This window comes from Geotrypetes seraphini, chromosome 3, assembly GCF_902459505.1.
Source record: "Geotrypetes seraphini chromosome 3, aGeoSer1.1, whole genome shotgun sequence".
NCBI classification, from domain to species: domain Eukaryota; kingdom Metazoa; phylum Chordata; class Amphibia; order Gymnophiona; family Dermophiidae; genus Geotrypetes; species Geotrypetes seraphini.
In genome coordinates this window covers 412,988,279-413,014,930 of record NC_047086.1, presented here as the reverse complement: position 1 = coordinate 413,014,930, position 26,652 = coordinate 412,988,279, and the positions used below count along the sequence as shown (strand labels likewise).

Here is a 26,652-nt window from a genome sequence, read left to right as displayed (position 1 = left end):
GGCCTGTTGTTTCCCGGATCTCCCCTCGAACCTTTCTTGAACATCGGCATAACATTTGCCATTTTCCAGTCTTCTGGAATCCTTCCCGATTTGATCAACAGATTGGTTATTAATTGAAGCAATTCAGCTATAACCCCTTTCAGTTTCTTGATTACCCTCGGATGGATGCCATCTGGTCCAGGGGATTTGTCATTTTTAAGCCTGTCAATCTGCCTGCATACCTCTTCTAGACTGACCGTCAACCCCGTCAGTTTCCCGTCTTCGTTTCCTAGGTATAGCCTGTCAGCTTCCGGTATGTTGCGTATATCCTCTTCTGTAAACACAGACGCACAAAACATGTTCAGTTTGTCGGCAATGGCTTTGTCCTCTTTTAGCACTCCCTTTATTCCATGGTCGTCCAATGGCCCCACCGCTTCCTTCGTGGGTCGTTTCCCCTTAATGTATCAAAAGAACAGCTTGAAGTTTTTGCCTCCTTGGCTATTTTTTCCTTGTAGTCCCTTTTGGCCCCTCTTACCGCCTTATGGCACCTGCGTTGATGTTGCTTGTGCTTTTTCCAGTTTTCATCCATTTTTTACCTTTTCCATACTTTAAAAGAAAGCTTCTTGTCTCTGATTGCTTCTTTCACCGCTAGTGAGCCACACCGGTTCCTTGTTCTTTTTCCTCTTTGATCCCTTGTTGATACGCAGTATATATATAGATTGTGCACCTCGGTGACTGTCATTAAAAAGGGACCACGCTTGCTCTAGAGTTTTTACAGCACCTATCCTCTTCTTAATCTTCTTCCCCACCATGAGTCTCATCCCTTCGTAATCCCTTTTCAGAAGTTCAGGGCTGTGGCCGTCATTCTGGATCGTTGTATCATGGGCACTGGTGTTAAAAATTCTTAGAAATGATTTCTAAATCCCCGTTGCTGCTTGCTATTTATGTATTTGTGACTGAATCAAATACAAATATTTGGTATAGCCCTAGTGCCAATACTTTAAAAGAAATATAGTTAGGAACAGAAAGCCGTCTATGTGTGGCACCTGCCCTGTTAGTAATATCAGTATTCTATAAATATATCAAGACTGTACCATGAACGGAGCAGTTAGTGTGGTTATGGCCAATTTGTTTGGAAGGTTCAATACACTGTGCAGGTCTTTACCTGCTACCATTTACTTTGGAGGCTCTTAAAGGCTTCTGCCCTAGGAGCATAGTAAATGATGGCAGATAAAGACCCGAATGGCCCATCCAGTCTGCCCAACAATATATGATCCATAAATTAATCATTTCATTTAAATAGTCCTTTTTCTTAGATATTTCTGGGCCAGAAACCCAGAGCTCTACCTCGCTTATTGTTGAACCAATGAGAACTCACCTTGCTCTGAAGAAATTAACACTACAAAAACCCCTTCTTGCCAGCAAGGTATATCTGTGCTTCTCAGAACTTAGATAATAGAAACATAGGAACAGATGGCAGATAAGGGCCAGGGCCCATCAAGTCTGCCCACCCCAATAACCTTCCCCTACCTTTCTCTGTGAAGAGATCCCACGTGACGATCCCATTTTGTCTTAAAATCAGGTACGCTGCTGGCCTCAATTACCTGTAGTGGAAGATTATTCCAGCGATCAACCACCCTTTCGGTGAAGAAATATTTCCTGGTGTCACCGTGTAGTTTCCCACCCCTGATTTTCCACGGATGCCCTCTTGTTGCCGTGTGGCCTTTGAAAAAGAAGATATCCTCTTCCACCTCGATACGGCCCGTGACATATTTGAATGTCTCATCATGTCTCCCCTCTCTCTGCGTTCTTCGAGTGAGTATAGCTGCAATTTTTTCAGCCGTTCTTCATACGGGAGATCCTTGAGTCCCGAGACCATCTGGGTGGCCATTTACTGGACTGACTCAAGTCTCAGCATATCTTTGCTTTAATGCGGCCTCCAGAATTGTACACAGTATTCCAGATGGGGTCTCACCATGGATCCATACAATGGCATAATGACTTCGGGCTTACGGCTGACAAAACTCCTACGTATGCAACCTATGATTTGTCTAGCCTTAGATGAAGCTTTCTCCACTTGCTTGGCAGTCTTCATGTCCTCACTGATGATCACCCCTAAGTCACGTTCTGCTACAGTCCTCGCTAGGATCTCACCATTAAGGGTGTAAGTCTTGCATGGATTTTGGCTGCCAAGATGCATGACTTTACATTTTTCGGTATTGAAACTTAGTTGCCAGGACCTGAACCAGCGCTCCAGTAGGAGTAGGTCGTGCACCATACTGTCGGGCCTTGAGTTTCCATCAGGCACTGTGCTTTTGTCTGTTGTGTTCTTGCCTACTACATTGCATAGTTTGGAGTCATTGGTGAATAGCGTTATTTTACCTCGAAGCCCCTCAGCCAAGTCCCTTATGAAGATGTTGAATAGGATCGGGCCCAAGACCGAGCCCTGCGGCACTCCACTGATCACCTCCGTCGTTTTGGAGGGGGTGCCGTTCACCACCACCCTCTGAAGCCTACCTCCAAGCCAGTCCCCAACCCATGCTGTCAATGTGTCTCCCAATCCTATAGAGCTCATCTTGCTCAACAACCTACGGTGTGGTACGCTATCGAATGCTTTGCTGAAGTCCAAGTATACAATGTCCAGGGACTCCCCAATATCCAGCTTCCCCATCATCCAGTCAAAGAAGCTGATTAGGTTGGACTGGCAGGACCTCCCCTTGATAAATCCATAAGAATTGCCATACTGGGACAGACTGAAGATCTATCAAGCCCAGTATCCTGTTTCCAGATCAGAAGTACCTAGCAAGATCCCAAGGAGTAAAACACCTTTTTCACTTCTTATCCTAGGAATAAGCAGTAGCAACAATCCACCCTAAAATTAAAGACTTTAAGGTAAAAGCAACAGACAAATGCAATTATCAACTGATAGCAAACATACCTTTCCTAGCAAAAATAACAGAAAAGATAGTCTTTAATCAGATCTCAGAATTCATAGAAAAAACAAATGTTTTACACCCAAATCAAACAAGATTCAGACAAAACCATTCCACAGAAAAGCACAGTTACTTACCGTAACAGGTGTTATCCAGAGACAGCAGGCAGATTTACATGTGGGTGTCATCATCTACGGAGCCCCCTAGTGGACATTCTGGCAAGCAGACTTACTTGAAGATTTTCAAGCTTGCGAATATACCATGCATATGCAAGTGCCCCTCCCGCCCGACTCAGGGCATGCATCTCCTCAGCGTGGCCTCAGTTCAGATAGCTAGCAAAGAAACCAATCCGGAGAAGTGAGTGGGTTGCGAGAATATCTGTCTGCTGTCCCTGGATAACACCTGTTACGTATGTAATTGTGCTTTATCCCAGGACAAGCAGGCAGCATATTCTCTACATGTGGGTGACCTCCAAGCTAACCAAAAGGGATGGAGTTGGCAATTTAGGAGAACAAATGTTGCAAAACTGACCGGCCAAAATACAAGCAGCCAACCAGTTAGAAATGGTCTGCTTAGAAACAGGATGCCCCAACCGATTGGGATCGAACGAGAGGAAAAGCTGGGGAGAAGTCCGATGAGGCACAGTGCGCTGCAGTAAAAGGCCAGCACACATTTACAGTCAAGAGTATGCAGAGCCGCTTCTCCAGGGTGAGAATGGGGCTTCTGGAAAAACACAGGAAGAACCACGGACTGGTTAATGTGAAAGTCCGAAACAACCTTAGGCAAGAATTTAGGATGGGTACGAAGAACTACCTTATCATGATGAAAAACAGTGAAAGGAGGGTCCGCCACCAAGGCCTGCAGCTCACTGACCCTTCGAGCAGAAGTGAGCGCAATAAGGAACACAACCTTCCATGTGAGATACTTCAAGTGAGCCCGAGCCAGTGGCTCAAAGGGCGGTTTCATCAAGTGAGCAACGATCACATTGAGATTACAAACCACCAGAAAAGGTTTAAGTGGAGGATGAACATGGAAAAGACCCTTCATGAACTGGGAGACCACAGAATGAACAGAGAGCGGCCATGAAAAGCCATGAAAAGCAGCAATGGCGCTGAGGTGGACTCGAATTGACGTGGATTTGAGACCAGCACCAGATAAGTGCAACAGATAATCCAGCACCGAAGACAAGGAAGCGGATTGCGGCTCCTGTTGCTGCGTAGCACACCAAGGTGAAATGCGGGTCCACTTCTGATGATAACATTGGCAAGTGGACTCCTTCCGAGAAGCCTCCAGAATATCCAGGACCGACTGAGAGAACTGAAAAGAGGCCATCAAGTCTCGAGGAACCAGGCTGTCAAGTGCAGAGATTGCAGGTTGGGATGGAGCAGAGATCTCCGACTCTGCGTAAGCAGAGAAGGAAAAACAGGCAGAAGAAGAGGTTCCCTGGTACTGAGTTGCAGCAGAAGGGAGAACCATGGCTGTCTGGGCCACCGAGGAGCTATCAGAATCATGGTGGCATGAGTGGACTTGAGCATGACGAGAGTCTTCAGAATCAGAGGGAAAGGAGGAAACGCATACAGAAAAGGTTCGTCCAATCCAGGAGGAAAGTATCTGCCTCGAACCTGAGAGGGGTGTAAACACTGGAGCAGAAACGAGGCAACTTGTGATTGAGGGGGGACGCAAATAGATCGACATTCGGAGTCCCCCACCAGGCAAACACCTGTCGCAGAGTCGAGGAGTGAAGCGACCATTCGTGAGTCTGCAGAAGGCGGCTTAACTTTAAATTACATTACATTACTGATTTCTATTCCGCCTCAGCCTTGCAGTTCTGGGCGGATTACAAAAGAGACAACTGGACATTTCCAGGATAATTAAAGAGAGAATTCTGGTCATTTCCAGGAGAAGTTACAAGAATAATGGAGCTGTATATTTCAAGAGCTACAAGATGCTGTACAAATAGGAAATAGTGCAGATCCAGTATATATACCGTTAGGGAAGCAGTTGACATGTTTGAGGCTAAAGAGAAGGGAACTGGTGAAGGGGGGAGGAGGGGGGAGTTGCGTTGAGGGGGATCCGGTTGGGGTTAAGCCATCTGTATAAATTTTTTGAATAGGTGAGTTTTGATTTCTTTGCGAAAATATTTGTAGTCGTTTGTTGTTATCAGCAGGTTGGAGATAGTGTGGTCCAGTTTCGCTGCATGCATCACCAGCAGACTGTCAAATATCTTCTTGCGCTGGGTGCCTTTGAGTGGGGGGTAGGTAAAAGGGGTCTTAGTTCTTCTTTGCCTAGTGGTGGCGTTTTGGTACAGGCGGTTGTTTAGGTAATTGGGGGCTGTGCCATTTATTGCTTTGAATAATAGACAGTATAGTTGAATTGAATTCGTACTTGCATTGGCAACCAGTGTGAGTCCAGGTAGGCCGCGGTCAAATTTTCTCAGTGAGTAGATTAATCTGAGAGCAGTTTTTTGGATTGTCTGTAGTTGTTTTATCATTGTTGCAGGGCAATACAGATAGAGCAGTGTTTTTCAACCGCTGTTCCGCAGCACACTAGTGTGCCGCGAGATGTTGCCTGGTGTGCCGCAGGGCCGCCATCAGGGCAGTACTACCAGTCCTGCATTCAGGGGCCCGGAGCTGACAGGGGGCCCGAGGCAGGGGCGCCAGTAGCTCACCAAGGCAAAGTGAGTCGATCACCCAGGACTCACTTTGTCTTGGCGATCTAATCTATCGAGCTGATAAGTCTTCTTCTCCCCGACGTCAATTCTGCAGTCGGAGAGGAAGTTCGGGCCAGCCAATCGCTGCCTGGCTGGGCGGAACTTCCTCTCCGATTGCAGAATTGACGTCAGGGAGAGCATGCGTCGGCGTCGGCTTTGGGGCCTGTTATCCATTGGTGGGTCCTGTTCACCGATGGCAGTGGCAGTGGCTTAGGGAACGGCAGGGAGAAAGAAAGAAAGGGGGCAGGCAGGGAAACAGAAGGAAAGAAGAGAAACAGAAAAAAAGAAAGAAAGGTCAGGGAGAGAGGAAGAAAAAGTTGGGGGAGGGAAAGAGGTGTGGAGGAGAGAAAGCATACAGGCTGATAGAAGGGAAGAAAGATTGGATGCACAGTCAGAAGAAGAAAGTGCAACCAGAAACACCAGACAAGGTAGGAAAAATGATTTTATTTTAAATTTAGCAAAGTGGAGGCAGTATTACCACAGTTTTCAAAGGAATTTGCCCAAATAACTTAATAGTTAACTGGGTAAATTCCCAGAGATGAAAACTTCCCTTCACTTACTATGCACAGTTCTGAATTTATATCTGCTGTCTATATTTTACAATATGGTCACCTTTTACTAAACCGCAATAGTGGTTTTTAGCGCAGGGAGCCTATGAGCGTCAAGAGCAGCGCTGGGCATTCAGCGCAGCTCCCTGCGCTAAAAACTGCTATTGTGGTTTAATAAAAAGGATGGAGGGTATATTTGTCTATTTTTGTATGCTATAAAAACCAAATACAGAGAGAGACTGAGAGCTGTTGACAAAGAGCCACGTGTGTGTCTTTCTTCGATTCCAGCCAGAATATCAGCTTTGTGTTCAGCCAAACAGGCCCAGGTTTCGCACTGAATAAAGTATTTTATAATTTTTCACTATTCTGTTTACTTAATATTTCATAATAAAGTAATTATAAAATACTTTCTTTGTGTTTATTTGATTCCTATTCAAGAAAATTACTTTATATATAGTCAATATAGGCACAGAGTTAAATTTTTTAACATTTTCTAATGGTGGTGTGCCTCGTGATTTTTTTCATGAAACAAGTGTGCCTTTGCCCAAAAAAGGTTGAAAAACACTGAGATAGAGTATGTTGCAGTAGTCCAATAGACCTAGTACTAGGTCCAATAGACCTAGTACTAACTTGTCGGCCAGGCAGTTCTGCTGACCCTGGATGTAGACCGCACGGAGAAAGATGTTGTGGCGGATCGCCCAAACCAAGAGCCGCATCACCTCCTGGCAAGTTTCAAGTTCAAGTTTATTAGGATTTGATATACCGCTTATCAAGGTTATTTAAGCGGTTTTTACAATCAGGTACTCAAGCATTTTCCCTAGGGAGAAGAGAGACCCCATGCCCCCTTGTTTGTTGATATAATACATGGTGATCTGGTTGTCCGTGTGAATGAGAACCACACGGTCGCGAAGCAGATGATGAAAGGCTTTCAGAGCGTTGAACACCTCCCTGAGTTCCAGCAAATTGATGTGACAAAGACAGTCCATACTGGACCAGAGTCCCTGGGTACGAAGACCATCCAGATGAGCCCCCTAAGCATAGGCCAACGAGTCCGTCATGAGAACCTTCTCCAGGGGAGGAGCGTGAAACAGAAAACATCTGGAAAGATTGGTAGAGAGCATCCACCAACGGAGAGATTGTTTCAACAAAGGAGTCATGACAATATGTCGAGACACCGATGGGGGTCGGTGATGGAGATCACTTACTGCAGTTCTGGGACATAGAAAAAGTAGAGCTATGGCCCCGCGAGGCCAGGCAACCTGACAAAAAACCGGTCGGTAGCCCGGTGGAAAAAAGTAGAAAAAAGTGTTTTTTGGTTTTACAATACGAAGACGTGCCGCACAGCGACTCATTCAAAAACAATAAAGCAAGCTGCGGTGCAAGGAGGCACTATGAATTTGCGCAGAGCAAGGGAGAAGTGGCTTCTGGCTCCGCGGAAAACTTAGAACTGAGGCCACGCTGAGGAAACTCATGCCCTGAGTCGGGCGGGAGGGGCACTCGCACATGCGCAGTACACTCGCAAGTTTGAAGATCTTCAAGCAAGTCTGCTTGCGAGAACATCCGCTAGGGGGCTCCGTAGATGACATCACCCACATGTAGAGAATATGCTGCCTGCTTGTCCTGGGATAAATTCTTTAATTGTCTTACTACCATTATCTTATATTACCTTGACCAACGAAAATCAGTATTCCTCATCTTGCTGGACCTCTCAGCAGCATTTGACACCATAGACTTCTACTGCAAAGACTGTGATCAATTGGAATCACCGATCAGGTATTAAACTGGTTTCATTCTCATTTCTCAGAGCACTGCTCAAAAGTAATTATGGATAAAATTTCTAACGATTCCTTCAATAGCAAATATGGCATACCTCAAAGATCTATTCTCTCACCTCTTCTATTTAATATCTTTATAGTCCCTTTATTGACTCTTGGACAATCAATCGGGATTCACGATGTTTGCATATGCTAACGACATACAACTAATCTACCCAATAGACCCAAATAATTCTACCGATATTCAACACATTAACCAAAAAATAGGGGAATGGCTGAAGACGACATGTTAGCTCTTAATGTAACTAAAACTACAATGATACTCTTCCCATGCAAAGAAGGACACTAACAACTCCCATCATCCTCAAATCTACCCCTCTCCAGATGGTGATATCCATATGATGCCTAGAGGCTGTCCTCAACAGTAAACTAACCTACCATCAACAAATCAATGCTACAGTCCCAAATTTTTTTTTATAGATTATGCTTGAACCATTCACTCACAAACCTCTTAAAACCATCTTCACTTAACATATTAATACATTCTCTAGTCATCTCAAAGCAAGATTACTGCAACACATTTTACAAAGGGATAACAGAAAGAACTCAGACGCCTTCAAATCATACAAAATACAGCGATCAAGCTCATAATAAGAGCTAAAAATTTTGATCATGTTATGCCACTACTGATCAAAGCCCACTGGCTCCCCATCTCTCATAGAATTACATGTAAAATATTACTTCTAGCCTTTAAAACCCAAACGACCAATGCCCTAGAATTTATAGACAGGCTTTTAATTCCCTATACACCTAAAAGATCCCTCCAATCAAATACCCAACATCTGCTGTCGATTCCCTCATTACTTCATATAAACTACGACACAACTTGTTTGTCCATTTTCTCAGTAACCACTCCTCAACTTTAGAACTCTATACCTATAAATATTAGAGAGGAATCATCACAAGAACGCTTTAAATCAAAGATAAAGACTTTCAAAGATGCCTTCGATGTATAATCCTCCCTATTTTACTACCCCTAAATGTCTATCTATCCTATCCACAGATGGAGCCCACCCCCTTACCCTTTTTATTTATTAATGTTCGTCTGCACATGTTATTGAATATGTACAAGCCCTGATTTTAACCTATGTGCTCTGCTTAGAAATTTGATAAGCGAACAAATCTGAAATAAACTTGGATTTCACCAAGTCATCTCAATAATGGCTTAGGGCTTTTGCTTTAGGACATTATCAAATTTGAAGATTAGATTAGATTTTTTAAACCCTAAGCTAACTGATTTGCCCACATTCTCCAGCAACGAATTTGAGAGTTTAATTATACATTGAGTGAAGAAATAGTTTCTCTGGTTTATTTTAAATCTACTACTTAGTAGCTTCATTGTATTCCCCCTACTCCAAGTGTTTTTGAAGAGAGTAAACAAGTGTTTATGTTTAATTAGCATTTGTTATACCGCATCAGCATATTACAGACCTAAGTGGTTTACATTATAATACAAATAATACATGAAAGGAACTCCATTAGAAATAGGAAAGTACTAGATAGAGAATAAATAAATAAAAAAATAAAAATAATTGCGTTGAGCCAATTTTCTTCAACAGATATGAGGGATTTCAGATGACAAACTGTCCTTCCTAATGATCCCTCAAAAATCGAAGGTCTTCAGTCTAGTCTTGAATGACTATGTGGTTACTTCTAATCTAATGTCCAGTGGTAGATGATTCCATAATTGGAGGCCAATGAAATAAAAAGCTTTCTTTCTAGTAAATTCCCGTTTGGCACTCTTTGCTGACGGGAGTACTAGTTTGCCATTTTGCATTGATCTTAATGTTCTCCTTGGAAAATAAGGTCTTATTAACGAGTGTAAATATTCAGGTCGTTGATGATACAGAACCTGATGAACCAGGGATAGCGTTTTAAATTGTATCCTATAGTAAATAGGCAACCAATGAGATTTTATGAATAACGGTGTGACCCTATCAAATTTTCTCTTATATCTCAGCATTTTAATAGTGGTATTTTGAATAGTTTGTAATCTCCTTATATTACTTTTTGTTGTGCCCATATAAATGGCATTGTAATAATCCAATTTGGCAATCAATAATGCATGGATAAGAGTATGCAGATTGTGTTCCAAAAATAATCCAATAGATCGTAATTTTCTTATGGTATAAAGTGATTCACATCTACCCTTTCTACTCCACTCAGTATTTTATAGACCTCTATCATATCTCTCTGAGCAGTCTCTTCTTCAGGTTGAAGAGCCCTAGTCACTTTAGTCTTTCATCACAGGGAAGATCACCCCCAAGATCCCAAAAAGGAACGTTGTGGTTTATCCTGAAGAAGCCTCTGCAGTGTTGCTTCTAAGTCTTTCACAATCTTTTCCACTTATGTTGTACATGGCAGGAGGAAACTCAAAGCTTGGAACATTCTATTGTGCTTTTCCTCCTCATATCACAGGACCCCACAGGCACCCTATGGGAAAAACATTCAATATATAGGAATCCTTCCCAAACTCCTCCTAAAATGCAGAAAATGAGAAGGGTACTATATTGGAGGAGACAGGAACCCAATTACTATGCAATTCATTTTGATATCCATGGAGGAAAAGCAAAGTTACTTACCTATAACAGAAGTTCTCTGAGGACAGCAGGTATATATTCTCACATGCGGGTGACATCATCCACGGAATCTGGTACAGTTAACAAGTAGAAACAGAGAAAAATGAAGGCAGATAAAGACCATTGGCCTATCTATTTTGCCCAACCAAGACATCCACAATCCCCTTCTCTCCCTTAGAGAAACAACTTACTTATCCCTTGCTTTCTCCGGAGGATAAGCAGATATAACATTCTCACATGTAGGACTCTCAAGCTGCTAGGATCAAATTTTGCACAACTGCTTGTCCAAACCAATTATTTCATCTGGAATGATTCTCCAAACAGTAGTGGGAAGTGAAGGTATGTACTGAAGACCAAGTAGTTGCTTTACAAATGTCTTCAATAGTGTAGAGCAAAAATGGGCTGGTGAAGTTGCCTAGGTCGAACTTTATGAGCAGTAACATGGTGTTCTAGCTTCACTCCAGCCCAAGTACATGCAGAGATACTGTCCACTAGGCAAGTGGAGATGGTTTTCTAGGTGACAGGAATTCCAAGTCTGTCAGGGTCGAATAACATTGAGTTGAGTGGTAGTTTTGCGAGGCTTCGTGTGATCCAAGTAATAAGCAAAGACATGTTTACAAGTCCAAGGTGTGGAGAGATGCTTCACCAGGTTGAGAATGCAGCCTGGGGAAAAAGACAGGTAGAACTATGGGCTGGTTGAGATGAAATTCATAGACTTTTGAAAGGAACTTCAGATGTGTTCAGAGAACAACCCTATTATAGTAGAAACTTGAATAGCAGTGGTTCCCAAACTTTTTCTGTTCACAGCTCACTTAGGGCTCCTTTTACTAAGGCGCATTAGCCGTTTTAGCACGTGCTAAAACAGCTAGCACGCCTTAGTAAAAGGACCCCTTAATGTTTCAAAATTTTTCTACGGCTTCCCAGATCAAACAATAGTTCTGTGATCTAATACATACCTGATAGTTGTTAGCTTGAAACGGTTATTAATTTAAAAAATTAAAACAGCTTATCATAAAGGTTATCATAATAATCTTGAATTATTTATTTGAAAAAAGTTCAACATAATATTAAAAAAAAAATCACAAAAAATATTGCTAGAACTAGTGAGATGGATGAGCTAATACATAAATATATTTTGCTGTTCTTCTCAAACCTCAGAACCATATTTGATAAGGCCACTCTCATTTCTTGTTCCACATTGATTTTTGCTCAGTATTTGCTTATCACAGTGAGCATCGAAAACCCAACCTCGCATAAATAGGATGTCGCAAACGGAATTAAGATTCTCTGTGCTCTACTGCTTAACAGCAGATATTTATGTCTTATTGAACACCAAAATTCAGTAATATCTATGCTGCTAAATCATGTCTTGAGTGTATTGTTGCAAGATAGCTCAATGAGATTTTCTTCTTCTTCAGAAGTAGTCAGTTGGAAGTTTGGCTCTGAAGGGATCCTAAATCCAGGTGGATTTTGTGGGATCATCTTCTTGAAAATATTTTTCAAACCATTTGATACTTTGTGATAGATGATCTTGAAAAACTGATTTTATATTGTCAGACATAAGAACATAAGAATTGCCGCTGCTGGGTCAGACCAGTGGGCCATCCTGCCCAGCTGTCCGCTCACGCGGCGGCCCCCTGGTCAAAGATCAGCACTCTAAATGAGTCCAGCCTCTGCTGTGTACGTCCCACTTTAGCAGAAACTTGTCCAACTTAGTCTTGAAACCCTGGAGGGTGTTTTCCCCTACAACAGACTCCGGAAGAACGTTCCAGCTCTTCAGCACTCTCTGGGTGAAGAATAACTTCCTTATATTTGTATGGAATCTATCCCCTTTCAACTTTAGAGAGTGCCCTCTCGTTCTCCCTACTTTGGAGAGTGTGAGCAGTCTGTCTTTATCTAATAAGTCTATTCCCTTCAGTATTTTGAATGTTTCGATCATGTCTCCTCTCAGTCTCCTCTTTTCAAAGAAGAAGAGGCCCAGTTTCTCCAATCTCTCACTGTATGGCAACTCCTCCAGCCCCTTAACCATTTTAGTCGCTCTTCTCTGGACCCTTTCGTGTAGTACTGTGTCCTTCTTCATGTATGGCGACCAGTGCTGGACGTAGTACTCCAGATGAGGGCGCACCATGGCCCAGTACAGCGGCATGATAACCTTCTCTGATCTGTTCGTGATCTCCATTCTGTTCGCCTTTTTTGCCGCTGCAGCACATTGTGCAGATGGCTTCATCAACTTGTCCATCATAACTCCCAAGTCTCTTTCCTGGGAGGTCTCTCCAAGTACCGCCCCGGACATCCTGTATTCATGCATGAGATTTTTGTTATCGACATGCATCACTTTGCCCTTATCCTTGTTGAACCTTATTTGCCATGTCGATGCCCATTTCTCGAGCTTGATTATGTCACTTTGTAGATCTTCACAATCCCCCTGTCTTCACTACTCTGAATAACTTCGAATCGTCCACAAATTTAATCACCTCACTTGTCGTACCAATGTCCAGATCATTTATAAAGATGTTGAAGAGCACGGGTCCAAGCACCGAGCCCTGGAGATCACGAACTGCTGCAAAAAGGGGAAAACAATCTTTGCCCTTGTCTTCATGCATTTTTCTCAACCATAATTGTAATTTTTTTTTTTAAGCTAAAATCTTCTCGATCAATTTCAAAATGTACATGTTGCAGCGTATTTCACTTTTCAAAAATATCACACAAGGATGCCATTTTCATCAAAAACTCTTGTCTCTACGAAGTTTTTGGCATACTTGTGTTTTTCTTCTTCATGAAAAATGTAGAGTTCCTGTTGTAATTGAAATATATAGGCCAACATATTGCCACAAGAAAGCCAGAATGAGTGGTAGTCAAAACAAAGACATGTGAAGATATGGGAACTGAACACACAGTTTTTTGAAAAATCTTGATTTTACTGGGCGAGTTTTTATAAAGTTTATCACATCTGCCACGTGTTCTAGGACCAAATTCAATGTAGGATTCAAATGCTTTTATGCGAGTACTTCTCTATTTATTATGTAATGGGTCCACATTGCAGCCAGAGCTTTCTTTTGAATAAGTGCTTGTACCCCTCCATAACGGCCTGACATCATAGAAACATAGAACATGACGGCAGAAAAGGGCCACGGCCCATCAGTCTGCCCACACTAATGGCCCACCCCCTAACTACCTCCATGAAGAGATCCCACATGCCAATCCCATCTTTTCTTAAAATCTGGCACGCTGCTGGCCTCAATTACCTATTGTGGAAGATTATTCCAGTGATCAACCAGCCTTTCGGTGAAAAAATATTTTCTGGTGTCGCCATGAAATGTCCCACCCCTGATTTTCAACGGATGCCCTCTTGTTGCCGTGGATCTTTTAAGGAAAAAGAGATCCTCTTCCACCTCGATACGGCCCGTGACATATTTGAACGTTCGATCATGTCTCCCCTCTCTCTGCATTCCTCGAGTGAGTACAGCTGCAACTTACCCAGTCGTTCCTCATACGGGAGATCCTTGAGTCCTGAGACCATCCTGGTGGCCATTCGCTGAACCGACTCAACTCTCCGCACATCTTTTTGATAATGCGGCCTCCAGAATTGTACATAGTACTCCAGATGGGGTCTCACCATGGATCTGTACAACGGCATTATGACCTTGGGTTTACGGCTGACGAAACTTCTACGGATACAGCCCATGATTTGTCTAGCCCTGGATGAAGCTTTCTCCACTTGATTGGCAGTCTTCATGTCTTCACTAATGATCACTCCCAAGTCATGTTCTGCTACAGTCCTTGCTAGGATCTCACCATTTAGGGTGTAAGTCCAGCATGGATTTTTGCCGCCAAAGTGCATGACCTTGCATTTTTTGGCATTGAAACTTAGTTGCCAAGTCTTTGACCAATGCTCCAGCAGGAGTAGGTCCTCCGTCATACTGTCGGGCATTGAGCTTTTGTCGGGCACTGTACTTTCATCTGTTGTTCTGTTGCCTACTATGTTGCATAGTTTGGCGTCATCAGCGAATAATGTAATTTTACCTCGAAGCCCCTCAGCCAAGTCTCTTACGAAGATGTTAAATAGGATCGGGCCTAAGACCGTGCCCTGCACCACTCCGCTGATCACCTCCATGGTACCGTTTACCACTACCCTCTGAAGTCTACCTCTAAGCCAGTCCCTAACCCATGCAGTTAATGTTTCACCCAGTCCCATCGAACTCATCTTGCTCAATAACCTGCGGTGTGGGACGCTATCAAACGCTTTGCTGAAGTCCAAGTACACGACGTCAGTGACTCCCCTATATCCAGCTTTCTTGTTACCCAGTCAAAGAAGCTGATCAGATTTGATTGGCAGGACCTTCCCTTCGTAAAACCATGTTGATGGGGATCTCGTAGATTCTCCTCGTTCAGGATCGTATCCAATTGGCGTTTGTTTAGTGTTTCCATAAGTTTACTCACTATCGATGTGAGACTCACCGGTCTATAATTCTCAGCCTCCGTCTTGCATCCCTTTTTGTGGAGTGGAATGACGTTAGCCATTTTCCAATCCAACGAGACTCTTCCTGTACTTAGGGAAAGATTGAAGAGTGCGGAACGGTTCCACCAGGACGTCACTCAACTCCCTGAGCACCCTGAGGTGTAGTTTGTCCGGTCCCATAGCTTTGTTCACCTTGAGTCTTGTAGCTCCTCGTAGACACTGCTGGGCATAAACTCAAAATTTCGAAAAGGGTCTTCCGAGTTTTCCCTTGTCGGCAGCTGAGGGCCAGATCCCAGCGCCTCGCAAGTGAAGACCGAGCAGAAGTATTCATTTAAAAGTTTGGTTTTGTCGGAGTCTGATTCTACATAGTTCCCGTCGGGTTTCCTAAGGCTTACTATCCCATCTGTGTTTCTTTTTTGAACGACCACCATCCGTACAGACCTTAATACACTTTGTCCACTCAAAATTATTTTCAGTCATAAATAATAATAATAATAACAGTTTATATACCGCATTAGGATCTCAAATAAGTCCTGAGCTTTTGCACTTGCAGTTATTTTTTTATTTTTTTTTTTCAAAAAATAAGTTCTTCCACAATGGCATTTCCATGTACAAAACGTACATAACAAATCAAATGTGCATCTTTATTATTATACGTGGCCTCATCCAATTGCAAGCCAAATACCCTTTCTTTTAGTTTGTCAATCAATTGATCATTGAGATCTTCTGACGTATGCTGAATTCTCTGACTGATAGTATTATCAGATAAAGGTACATTTGAAAGTACTTTCCCCGCAAATTTGCCAATCATAATGTTCACCATATCTATAGCAACAGGTAGAATCAGCTGTTCCGCAATGGTATGGGTTTTTTACACTTAGCAACTCTATATACAACCTTATATGAGTTGTTCAGTTCTAAGTGGTTTACAAGAGTCAAGAAAACGACATACGCTGTAAATGATTAAATGTAGCAAATAAATAGGTCTTCAACTTCTTTCTAAAAGCCTGATAAGAATTAGAACCGAATGCCAACTCTTAGCCCAGCACGCCGCTTGATAAGCTGAGTCTCTGAAAATAGCACTTATAAAAACAACTTTTAACTATGAGAAGTGAAAATATAATATTTTTACGCAATGATAGTTGTCTGTCTGCAAAGTGATGCAGGTGGGAAAGAGGAACCTGAACGAGCTATGTGAGGTAGGATTCCACGCAGTAGCGTAGTGAGGATAAGAGATGCCCACTCTACACTGGCTAGCAGAGTAGAACCTTATATGAGGCTAGCAGAGTAGAACAGGTATAAGTGGATCGATTTTTCACTCTGTTAAAAATTAGAAAGACTAGGGGACACTCGAAACTGCAGGAAAATACTTTTTTTTTTTTTAATTCTTTATTCCTTTTTAATCATTCAACAAGTGAACAAGAAAAACCATACATAGTCTCAGAAACAACGCTTGATAAATCCATCAAGACAATAACAATGGTATATATATATATATATATAAACCCATAACCCACCCTCCCTCCCAACACTATTTTTCTTTATTCATTTTTAACCTCTCATCAAGTGTACAAGAATCATAAGAATCAACACTTAGTTAAACACTTGAAAAACTTATCATTATACTCTATTAACATAAAAGAAATCCTTACCCTACCCTCCCTCCATCCCTATTAATTATTTTATTTCAACACTTTGTCCAAACAACCCCTCCCTTCCTTAAATGGTGCATCTTTAAAAGAAAAATGGTATCTATTCATTACAAAACAATGTTAATGGCTCCCATATTTTAACAAAACTTTTATAATTTCCATTTTGTACCGCTATTGAACGTTCCATGTTATATAAATAACATAGCGAATTCCACCAAAAATTAAAGTTAAGTCTGCTATGATCTTTCCAATTATTAGTAATATGTTGAATGGCAACTCCTGTCATGATCAATAAAAGTTTGTTATTATTTGCCGATATCTGACTTTTTTTTCTCATAGACATGTCAAATTTCACAGTATCATAAGTTAACGCTACAGGATTTTCTAACAAACAATTTATTTGATCCCTGATCGATTTCCAAAAGGCCAAGATGTAGGGACAATAAAACAAAAAGATGATCCAAAGTCCCTACATCAAGATTACAATGCCAGCATCTATTAGATAATGAACTATTCAACTTTTGTAATCTAACTGAGGTCCAAAATGCTCTATGCAAAAGAAAAAGCCAAGTTTGCCTCATAGATGCTGACAATGTACATCTTATTCTCCAAGACCAAATTTGTGGCCATTGAGATGCTTAATCTCAATGCTCCAAATATCCCTAAGACCATTTTTAGGCTTTTTATTAACCAATTCACTAATAACTTTGTACCACTGCGCGGCCTGGTGACCCAGAAAGTTTGCCTGGAAGCATAAAAATTCAATATTGTACTGGGAATTAAGACTTTTCCATTCAGGGAACCCTGCCTGAATGGCCTGCTTCAATTGCAACCAACGATAACATTGCGATTTATTAAGCCCAAATTTATGTTGCAATTGTGTAAAATCAAGCAGCTTTCCATTTGAAATAACATCACTTAAAGTTCGTATTCCTGCACTTAACCATTGCTTCCAGACAATCTTAGATCCGCCAATAGCTTCAGGAAAATACTTTTTAAACCAATAGGAGAAAATATTTTTTCACTCAGAAAATAGTTAAGCTCTGGAACACTTTGCCCAAGGTTGTGGTAAAAGCGGATAGCATAGCTGGTTTTAAGAAAGGTTTGGACAAAATCCTGGAGGAAAAGTCCTAGTCTATTATTAAGACATGGGGGAAGCCTCTGCTTGCCCTGGATCGGTAGCATGGAATGTTGCTACTCTTTGGGTTTTGGCCAGGTACTAGTGACCTGGATTGACCACTGTGAAAACGGGTTACTGGGTTGATGGACCATTGGTCTGACCCAGTAAGGCTCTTCTTATGTTCTTATTTGGTATTGACAAATGCCGAGAAAATGTACCTTGCTGTCCTTTTAATTTTCAAGTAAAGAAGTTGAGAGTTTTATTAATCGAGTGTGAATGATTAGTTTCTAAATGATGCTTCAGTTTACTTGGATACAATAACACCGGCTATTCATAGACTGGTTCAATTATAACATCAAACATCAACTTCCAGGCTTACAATTATTTATGTTCATATATTTCTTAATGATTCTCAGAGGGCACCGAAACCCATTTGGTTACTGTGAAACATATCACAATCACCCGATCGTCATAGGATCAATATTGCGTATCTTTTTATATATCTTTATCATATTTTAATTTACTTATCTTGATTAATATAATGAATCCCTGGGAGCGCCTCTACCGACACGCACACGTTTCAAAATGATTTTCATCAGGGTTGAGGCTCCCACATATAACGTGCTTCAAAGCTTTCGCTCCTCTCCATAAGATATCAACAGGGATTCATTATATTAATCAAGATAAGTAAATTAAAATACGATAAAGATATATAAAAAGATACGCAATATCGATCCTATGACGATCGGGTGATTGTGATATGTTTCACAGTAACCAAATGGGCTTCGGTGCCCTTTCAGTTTACTTGAAAGCATAGTCTGGTGCCAAAATTTTCAAACATACTACACATTGTGGTCTTTCTTCTCCATTAACATTTGTTGATGTGCAGCCAAAGTCCAAATAACTATCGTCATATTTATATTTTATCTTTTTTGCACACCCACTACTAATTTGTGGTGCATGCTCTTAATTTTGTGCTGTCGTATGCTTATTAAAATTCAATAAAAATTTGTCCATTTTTAGGATTCTGAAACAAATTTTAAAAATGTTGATCAGAACTTGACACATAGTAACATAGTAGATGACGGCAGATAAAGACCCGAATGGTCCATCCAGTCTGCCCAACCTGATTCAATTTAAATCTAAAAAAATGTTTTCTTCTTAGCTATTTCTGGGCAAGAATCCAAAGCTCTACCCGGTACTGTGCTTGGGTTCCAACTGCCGAAATCTCCGTTAAAACCTACTCCAGCCCATCTACACCCTCCCAGCCATTGAAGCCCTCCCCAGCCCATCCTCCACCAAACGGCCATATATAGTCACAGACTGTGCAAGTCTGCCCAGTACTCGCCTTAGTTCAATTTTTAGTATTATTTTCTGATTCTAGATCCTCTGTGTTCATCCCACGCTTCTTTGAACTCAGCCACAGTTTTACTCTCCACCACCTCTCTCGGGAGCGTATTCCAGGCATCCACCACCCTCTCCGTAAAGTAGAATTTCCTAGCATTGCCTTTGAATCTATCACCCCTCAACCTCAAATTATGTCCTCTGGTTTTACCATTTTCCTTTCTCTGGAAAATATTTTGTTCTACGTTAATACCCTTCAAGTATCTGAACGTCTGAATCATATCTCCCCTGTCTCTCCTTTCCTCTAGGGTAAACATATTCAGGGCTTCGAGTCTCTCCTCATATGTCTTCTGGCGCAAGCCTCCTATCATTTTCGTCACCCTCCTCTGGACCGCTTCAAGTCTTCTTACACTTACACAAAAAGATGTTTACTCAATGATAATATACGAGTAAAATACTTATGTTAGTACAGTCAAACCTCTGTTTGCAAGTAACGCGGTTTGTGAGTGTTTGCAAGATGAGCAAAATACTAGAGCAAACTGTAACTCGCAAACCGAGAGGGTGAGAGCCAGAAGGCCTTGAGCATGCACAGATGCTCAAGGCCCCATAGCATCCCAGCAGAGAACCAGCGGCAGGCACTGTCAGCACCGGCACATGGGTAAGCACAGGGCCGGTCAGTGGGGGGAGGAGGCGATCTCTGTCGCGAGCAGCGCCGGTGGCCTCGGGGGAGCAGCAAAGCTGGTTCCTGGGGTGTGGTATCAAAGTTGAGGACAGCAGTCAACAGTGGTTCAAAAGGAGACTTGATCAGTATGGATACAATGATATTGAGGTCCCAGGCAATGGCAGGAGATTTAGTATGTTAAAGGCCTTTCATGAATCTGGAGAACAAAGGATGCAGACGATAGATTCTTTTCCAACAGGGAATGAAATGTACTGATAGCAATACAATGAATGTGTACAGAAGTAGTTTTTAGTCCAGAACTGGAAAGGTGAAAAAGATAATCCAGAATGGACAGCAGAGGACAAATGATAGGATCTAGTGAGTGGAGATCACAACGGTCAGTGAAGTGAAAAAATATTTCCTAACTCTAACTTTATCGAGTGTCCCCTAGTCTTTGTAATTTTTGATGGAGTGAAAAATCAATCCACTTGTACCCGTTCTACTCCACTCAGGATTTTGTAGACTTCAATCATATATCCAAACTGAAGAGCCCTAACCTTTTTAGTCTTTCCTCAAACGAAAGAAGTTCCATCCCCTTTATCATCTTGGTCGCTCTTCTTTAAACTTTTTCTAGTGCCGCTATACCTTTTTTGAGGTAAGGAGACCAGAACTGAATGCAATAATCAAGGTGAGGTTGCACCATTGAGCGATACAGAGGCATTATAACATTCTTAGTCTTGTTAACCCTTTTCTAATAATTCCTAGCATCCTGTTTGTTTTCTTGGCTGCCGCCTCATATTGGGCGGAAGGCTTCAGCATATTTTTTATGATGACACCCAGATCCTTTTCTTGAGAAATGAGCCCCAAGTGATCTGTAGCATCTGATAACTATGATTTGGATTATTCTTCCCAATGTCAATCACTTTGCATTTGTCCACATTGAATTTCATCTGCCATTTGGACACCCAGTCTTCCAATTTCCTACGGTCTTTCTGCAGTTTTTCACAGTATGCATGCGTTTTAACAACTTTGAACAATTTAGATTCATCTGCAAATTTAATCACCTTGCTCGTAGTTCCACTTTCTAGATAATTTATAAGGTTAAAGTTGTGACATTTCTGAGATGGACTCCATTAAGGGCCATCAATTACAACTTACTTAGGAGCCTTTCTGGGCCTCTTTGACCAGCTATGCTCGTAGCCATGTATTGAATATTTGACTGAGTTGTTATTTTCTTGTATTGTTTGTAATACTTGCTCTTCTGCTGCTCCATGCCTTTTATTTTTTTCTTTCTTTTTTTTTTTAGATTCATTTATTTTCTTATTTCTTTTGGGTAGGGGAAGTTTTTATGGTTTTGAAAATTTGGTCTATGCTGTATTATTGTGTCTGGTGGTTTTTGATTGTGCTTTTGACCAATAAACAGTTTTGCAAATAAGGTTAAATAGCACTGGTCCCAGCAGCACACCCCTATTTACCTACCTCCATTGAGAAAAATGGCCATCAACCCTACCCTCTATTTTCTGTCCGATAACCAGTTCTTAATTCATAATTGAACATTGCCTCCTATCCCATGACTCTAATTTTCTCAGGAGCCTCTCATGAGGTACTCTGTCAAAAGCCTTCTGGAAATCTAGATACACTACATCCACCAGCTCACCTTTATCCACATGTTTATTCACACCTTCAAAGAAGTCAAGCAAATTGGTGAGGCAAGACTTGTCTCATTAAATCATTTCCAGAGAATTCAGGAAGGTTATCGCTGGGACATGGTGATAGGTCAAAATCAGATTTGATGAAATATTCTCTTCTAAAAGCCTTTGAAGAGAATTGAGTGAGTTTGAGAACGCATCGAGGTGAAGTAGGTAAATCACATTCCCTGGAGTCCGTGCATGTTGATGCATGAGTCAAATATCTTCTGGATGTCGATGATTGATGTCCTGGAGTCCTAGAGTGTTGCATGGAACGATGTGCCGATATATCCTCTGGCTGGGCTGAGGCTGGCGCAGAGGCAACAGGAGCCTAGGTAGGCTGAGACTACAGTAACCCTGCAAGCTCCTGATGAAGTAATGCTTGAAGCTGCTTTTGTATCACACAGAAAACTAAGAACTGAAAGTCCCACAAGTCGATGTTGGATAGGAAGGCACCAGTATGTACACAGTATAGGCAGTACTTAAAATTAAGTGACAGTACACTTAACTGTCTGTACTGGGTTAAGTGTCTGTACTGGGTTCTGTGGATGACGTCATCCATGTGAGAATATTATATCTGCTTTTCCTTGTTGAAGGCAGTATATCAAATAAAAATAACTTGCACAGACAACACATCAAACATTACAAAGCAAGTAAAGGAGACATCTCTATGAGTGAGAATTTTTCAGAATCCAGGCACTGCCATCAATGACCTTGTTATCAGATACTAACTTTCAAACAATCCAGGAACTAAGAGGTTGAAATATTTTGACAAGGCTTAAAGATCTGGCTTTCCTCACATAATCTAATATAATAAAATGATAGGCCGCGCATGCACACTAAAAAAACGTGTTCCCTGGTCTGTCGCGAAAAAACGAGTGCGCATGTGCGGCCCCGCCTCTCACTGTCCATAGTTCTGCGGCGGCTTTCAAATTTAAAAAAAAAAAAAAACTTACACAGCTGCGGCGGCCTTCCTCACCCCTGGCTCTCACTGATACCAGCTCCTCTCTCGAACTGCACCAGGATCGAGAGAAGAGTTGCGGCGGCGGCTTTCAAATACAAAAAAAAAATAAAAAAGCTGGGGGTCGCTGCTCTCATGGTGCGGCTGAGCGCTGGCGGCCGGCGAACTCTAATTGCGGCGGCAGCTTTCAACTACAAAAAAAAAAACAGCTGAGGGCAGCGGCTCTCACGGTGCCGTGTTCCCTGATCCGATCTCTGTTCTTCCTGCACCATGGCACGCCGCCGCTGGCCGGGAGCTCCTGGGGGCCGGCGGCGCGAGCCGCCCGGCCGGTGCTGAGGTCCCGCCTCCCGCTTCCGCCCTACACGGCGCCGCCAGACCCGGCCCTACAAAACGGCCCTACACTCAGATCCGCAAACAGGGGATCAGGAACTAAACAGAGATTTAAAAAAACATACAAACAACAGTGGACAAGGACAGAGACACACAGACACTCACAGAAGGACAGGAGGCTAAAGAGACAGATTGAAAAAAATAACAAAACACTAAGGAGAGAGAGAGAGAGACACAGGAAACAAATGTTACAGCCGGTAGGCTGTTTTAAAGAAGAGGAACCGCATGCTGGAGAGGGGGAGAAGGGAAGAGGGTCAGGGGGAGAAAGTAAGAAGTGCTGCTGGACAGGGAGAGCAGGGAAGAGGAACAGGGGAGCAGGGAAGAGGAACAGGAGAGCAGGTAAGGAGTGCTGCTGGACAGGGGGAGGTAAAAGGAAGGGAGAAGGCCTACTGCTGGACAGGTGGAACAGGCAAGGGTTGATGGTTGACAGCCGAGGAAAGAGAGAGACAGAAAGCGGCCAAGGGGAGAGAGAGAGAAAGAAAGACACACACATCTATTCTAGCACCCGTTAATGTAACGGGCTTAAAGACTAGTATATTATAAAACTATACTGCTCTGTTATCTTCTATTAATTTATCCATCTCTTCCTTATTTTCATTTCCCATCCATCCCTACCTTTCCCCTGAGACTTTCATTGGAAAATTTTATTTTGTGTTTCAACTTATATGTTTGATATTAATGTTTTACTAAACTAATTTTGCATTTACAAATCACCTTCTCCCCTAACGAGGGTACAGATCAGTATACAATATCACCACAAGAAGAAAAAAATACAGATTAATAACTGATCAAAAATGTTTTGAAATAAATGTGTCTTAAAGCATTTACAGAATAAGATGATTTTTTCAGCAGTAAAGGAAGATCATTCTAGATCTGGATCCATTTAATAAGTTTCCAGCATTCTATGAAAGATGGAAAGATCAAAGATAATGATCTCAACCTAAAAACCTCCCTAATTGAAGGAAAAGCTGCTAGTTATACACTTTCCAGAGCTGAACTTTTAAAAAACTTAAACATGAAACATGTCACTTGCGCTTGATTAGATTAGAAGGGCATAAGGCAAAACCAAAAGCAATCACACGAAAGTCAAAAGGTGGTGGTGTCAAACAGATTTCATCGTAGATGATCCGATAAAGATTCACAGACTTGGAAACTGTATCTCTGCCAAAATCATTTATCAGCCCAGTCCTTAAGAATGGCTGATGTAATAATCTCTGCCAGAGGATGTGTCCCTGCTTGAGGTTCACACTTACTGCTGTTCTCTTTGCCAGCTTAGCCAAGTTCAGGTCTTTACTCAGTGGAAGAGATGTCATCAGTGCTCTGAGAAGGAAATTCCTCTGTTCCTCTGAAGGTGCCTCAAGTTTCACATCATGCATGAAAGCAGTCTGTACACTGGGTGCAACATCAATGAGCCTGCATGTGGTTCCAATCACCAGCACAGGAAGAACACTAGGATGCAATATAAAATGAAATGGAGGTGAGAAACAAGACATGTATAAATCCAGCTTAACGTACAGTTAACTAACATGACACACTGCTGCATGACAGCTCTATCTGCCCCATCTTAGCTTTATATATTTCAGCAACTTACTATCATCATCTCTCATTGCTACAAGTTAACTTGAAGACAGGAAAAGGCGCCTAGATGTTGATTATTTAGACTTTTGGGATAGTGCAATTCTTTACAGTGAAATAAACTAAACTAAACTTAATTTTGTATACTGAGTCATCATTCTGAGAAGGCTCAACGCAGTTTACAGCAATTAAATAAACAGGGAATGATTTACAAATGATAAATAGAAGATAATAGCAAAATTTCAAAAGAATTAATTTTCAAAATGTTTGGCAAATAGAGTAGTTTTTAAAGATTTACGGAAAAATTGAAACGAACTGGAACTCCTTTAAAAAAAGGGGAGATCTGAGAGGGATTATACCCATCAGTCCCTGGACCATCAAACTTTTTCAAGAATTGACTACATCTTGACTTCAGCGACTTAGTTTTCTCACATCCACTCTTCAGTGGTGGGCCCGCTCTCGCTGTCAGATCATTGCCCTATCTGGGTTGACCTTCTTAAGAATGACTGTTCAACTGTATTGGACAGTTGGAAATTCCCATCTTATCTGGTTAAGAACCCAGATTTTATTCAATATTTAACAAAAAAGTGGGAAGACTACTTGGCTTTTAATTCTCAACATAAGGATACCCCCTTACTGTTTTGGGAGGCAGCAAAAGCAGTGCTTCGGGGAGACATCATCTCTTATATGGTGGCCCAGAGAAAACGATTGTCCCAGGGTGTATTACGCTTAGAGAAGGAGTATAGACAGCATAAACGTACCTATTTAGTTCACCCTTCCCCTACTCCGAGGGAGGCCTTGTTTGAACAACTTATTGCATGAGTCTTATACCCTTAATGGCGAGATCCTAGCAAAAACGGTAGCAGAACGAGACTTGGGGGTAATCGTCAGTGAGGACATGAAGTCTGCCAATCAAGTGGAGCAGGCTTCGTCCAAGGCAAGACAAATCATGGGCTGCATACGAAGGGGTTTCGTCAGTCGTAAGGCGGAAGTCATTATGCCATTGTATAGATCCATGGTGAGGCCCCACCTGGAATACTGTGTGCAATTCTGGAGGCCGCATTATCGCAAGGATGTGCTGAGACTGGAGTCGGTGCAAAGAATGGCCATCCGGATGGTCTCGGGACTCAAGGATCTACCATACGAAAAACGGCTTGACAAATTACAGCTATACTCGCTCGAGGAGCGCAGAGAGAGGGGGGACATGATCGAGACGTTCAAGTATCTTACGGGCCGCATTGAGGCGGAGGAAGATATCTTCTTTTTCAAGGGTCCCACGACAACAAGAGGGCATCCGTTGAAAATCAGGGGCGGGAAACTACGAGGTGACACCAGGAAATTCTTTTTCACTGAAAGAGTGGTTGATCGCTGGAATAGTCTTCCACTACAGGTGATTGTGGCCAGCAGCGTGCCTGATTTTAAGGCCAAATGGGATCGGCACATGGGATCTATTCACAGGGCAAAGGTAGGGGAGGGACATTAAGGTGGGCAGACTAGATGGGCCGTGGGCCCTTATCTGCCGTCTATTTCTATGTTTCTATGTTTCTATGAGTGCACTAAAAAATACCTATACTATACCAGATTTCATTATTATAAATTTGGCAATAAGCCTGGTCACCTTTTGGCGGCTTTGACTAAGCCAAGGTGGCCCAACTGTTATATCCCCTGCATTCAACTTCCCACAGGGGTTGTGGTGACTACTATTCCCGAGATAGCAGAGGATTTTCTTCACTATTACACTGCTTTTTACTTTTCCAGGGAGAACTCCGGGGGACCTGAGGTTAGTGATTATCTGGCAGATGCAGGAGTACCTCACTTGTCTTCTCCCACTCGTCATCATTTAAATAGGCCTATTTAGGGGAAGGAGATTCAAATGGTGGTAACTCAACTTAAAAATTGTATATCTCCGGGTCCTGATGGATTTTTCTCCAGAGTTTTGTAAGCTTTTATTCCCATCCTTATGTGGTCCCTTGGAAGCTTACTTTTCGGCAGCTCTAGAGGCAGGCGGGTTTCCTCCTGGTGCCAACCATGCATATATTACCTTAATACCTAAGCCGGGGAAACCAGAAACAGACACTGAGTCATATCGCCCTATCTCCCTGATAAATGTGGATATTAAGATTCTGGATAAGATTTTGGTCAACCGGCTAGCACTTCTGTTGCCTGCATTGATTGTACCAGAACAGGTAGGTTTTGTGCAGAATCGCCATTCAGTTTT

The 26,652-nt window shown here is 42.1% G+C and overlaps 1 protein-coding gene across 2 annotated transcripts in view; it reads right to left on the bottom strand.

Annotated features, from left to right (window-relative positions):
* Positions 1–26,652, bottom strand: part of PEX6 (peroxisomal biogenesis factor 6) — a 369,373-nt gene that overhangs the window by 171,998 nt on the left and 170,723 nt on the right. For both annotated transcript variants that reach the window (XR_004538689.1, XM_033936158.1), the window contains exon 8: positions 24,113–24,308. Coding sequence is in view for 1 of the 2 variants with exons in the window: in XM_033936158.1 (XP_033792049.1) it covers positions 24,113–24,308 (196 nt within the window). In the remaining variant the exon portion in view is untranslated. The remainder of the gene's footprint in view (positions 1–24,112; positions 24,309–26,652) is intronic.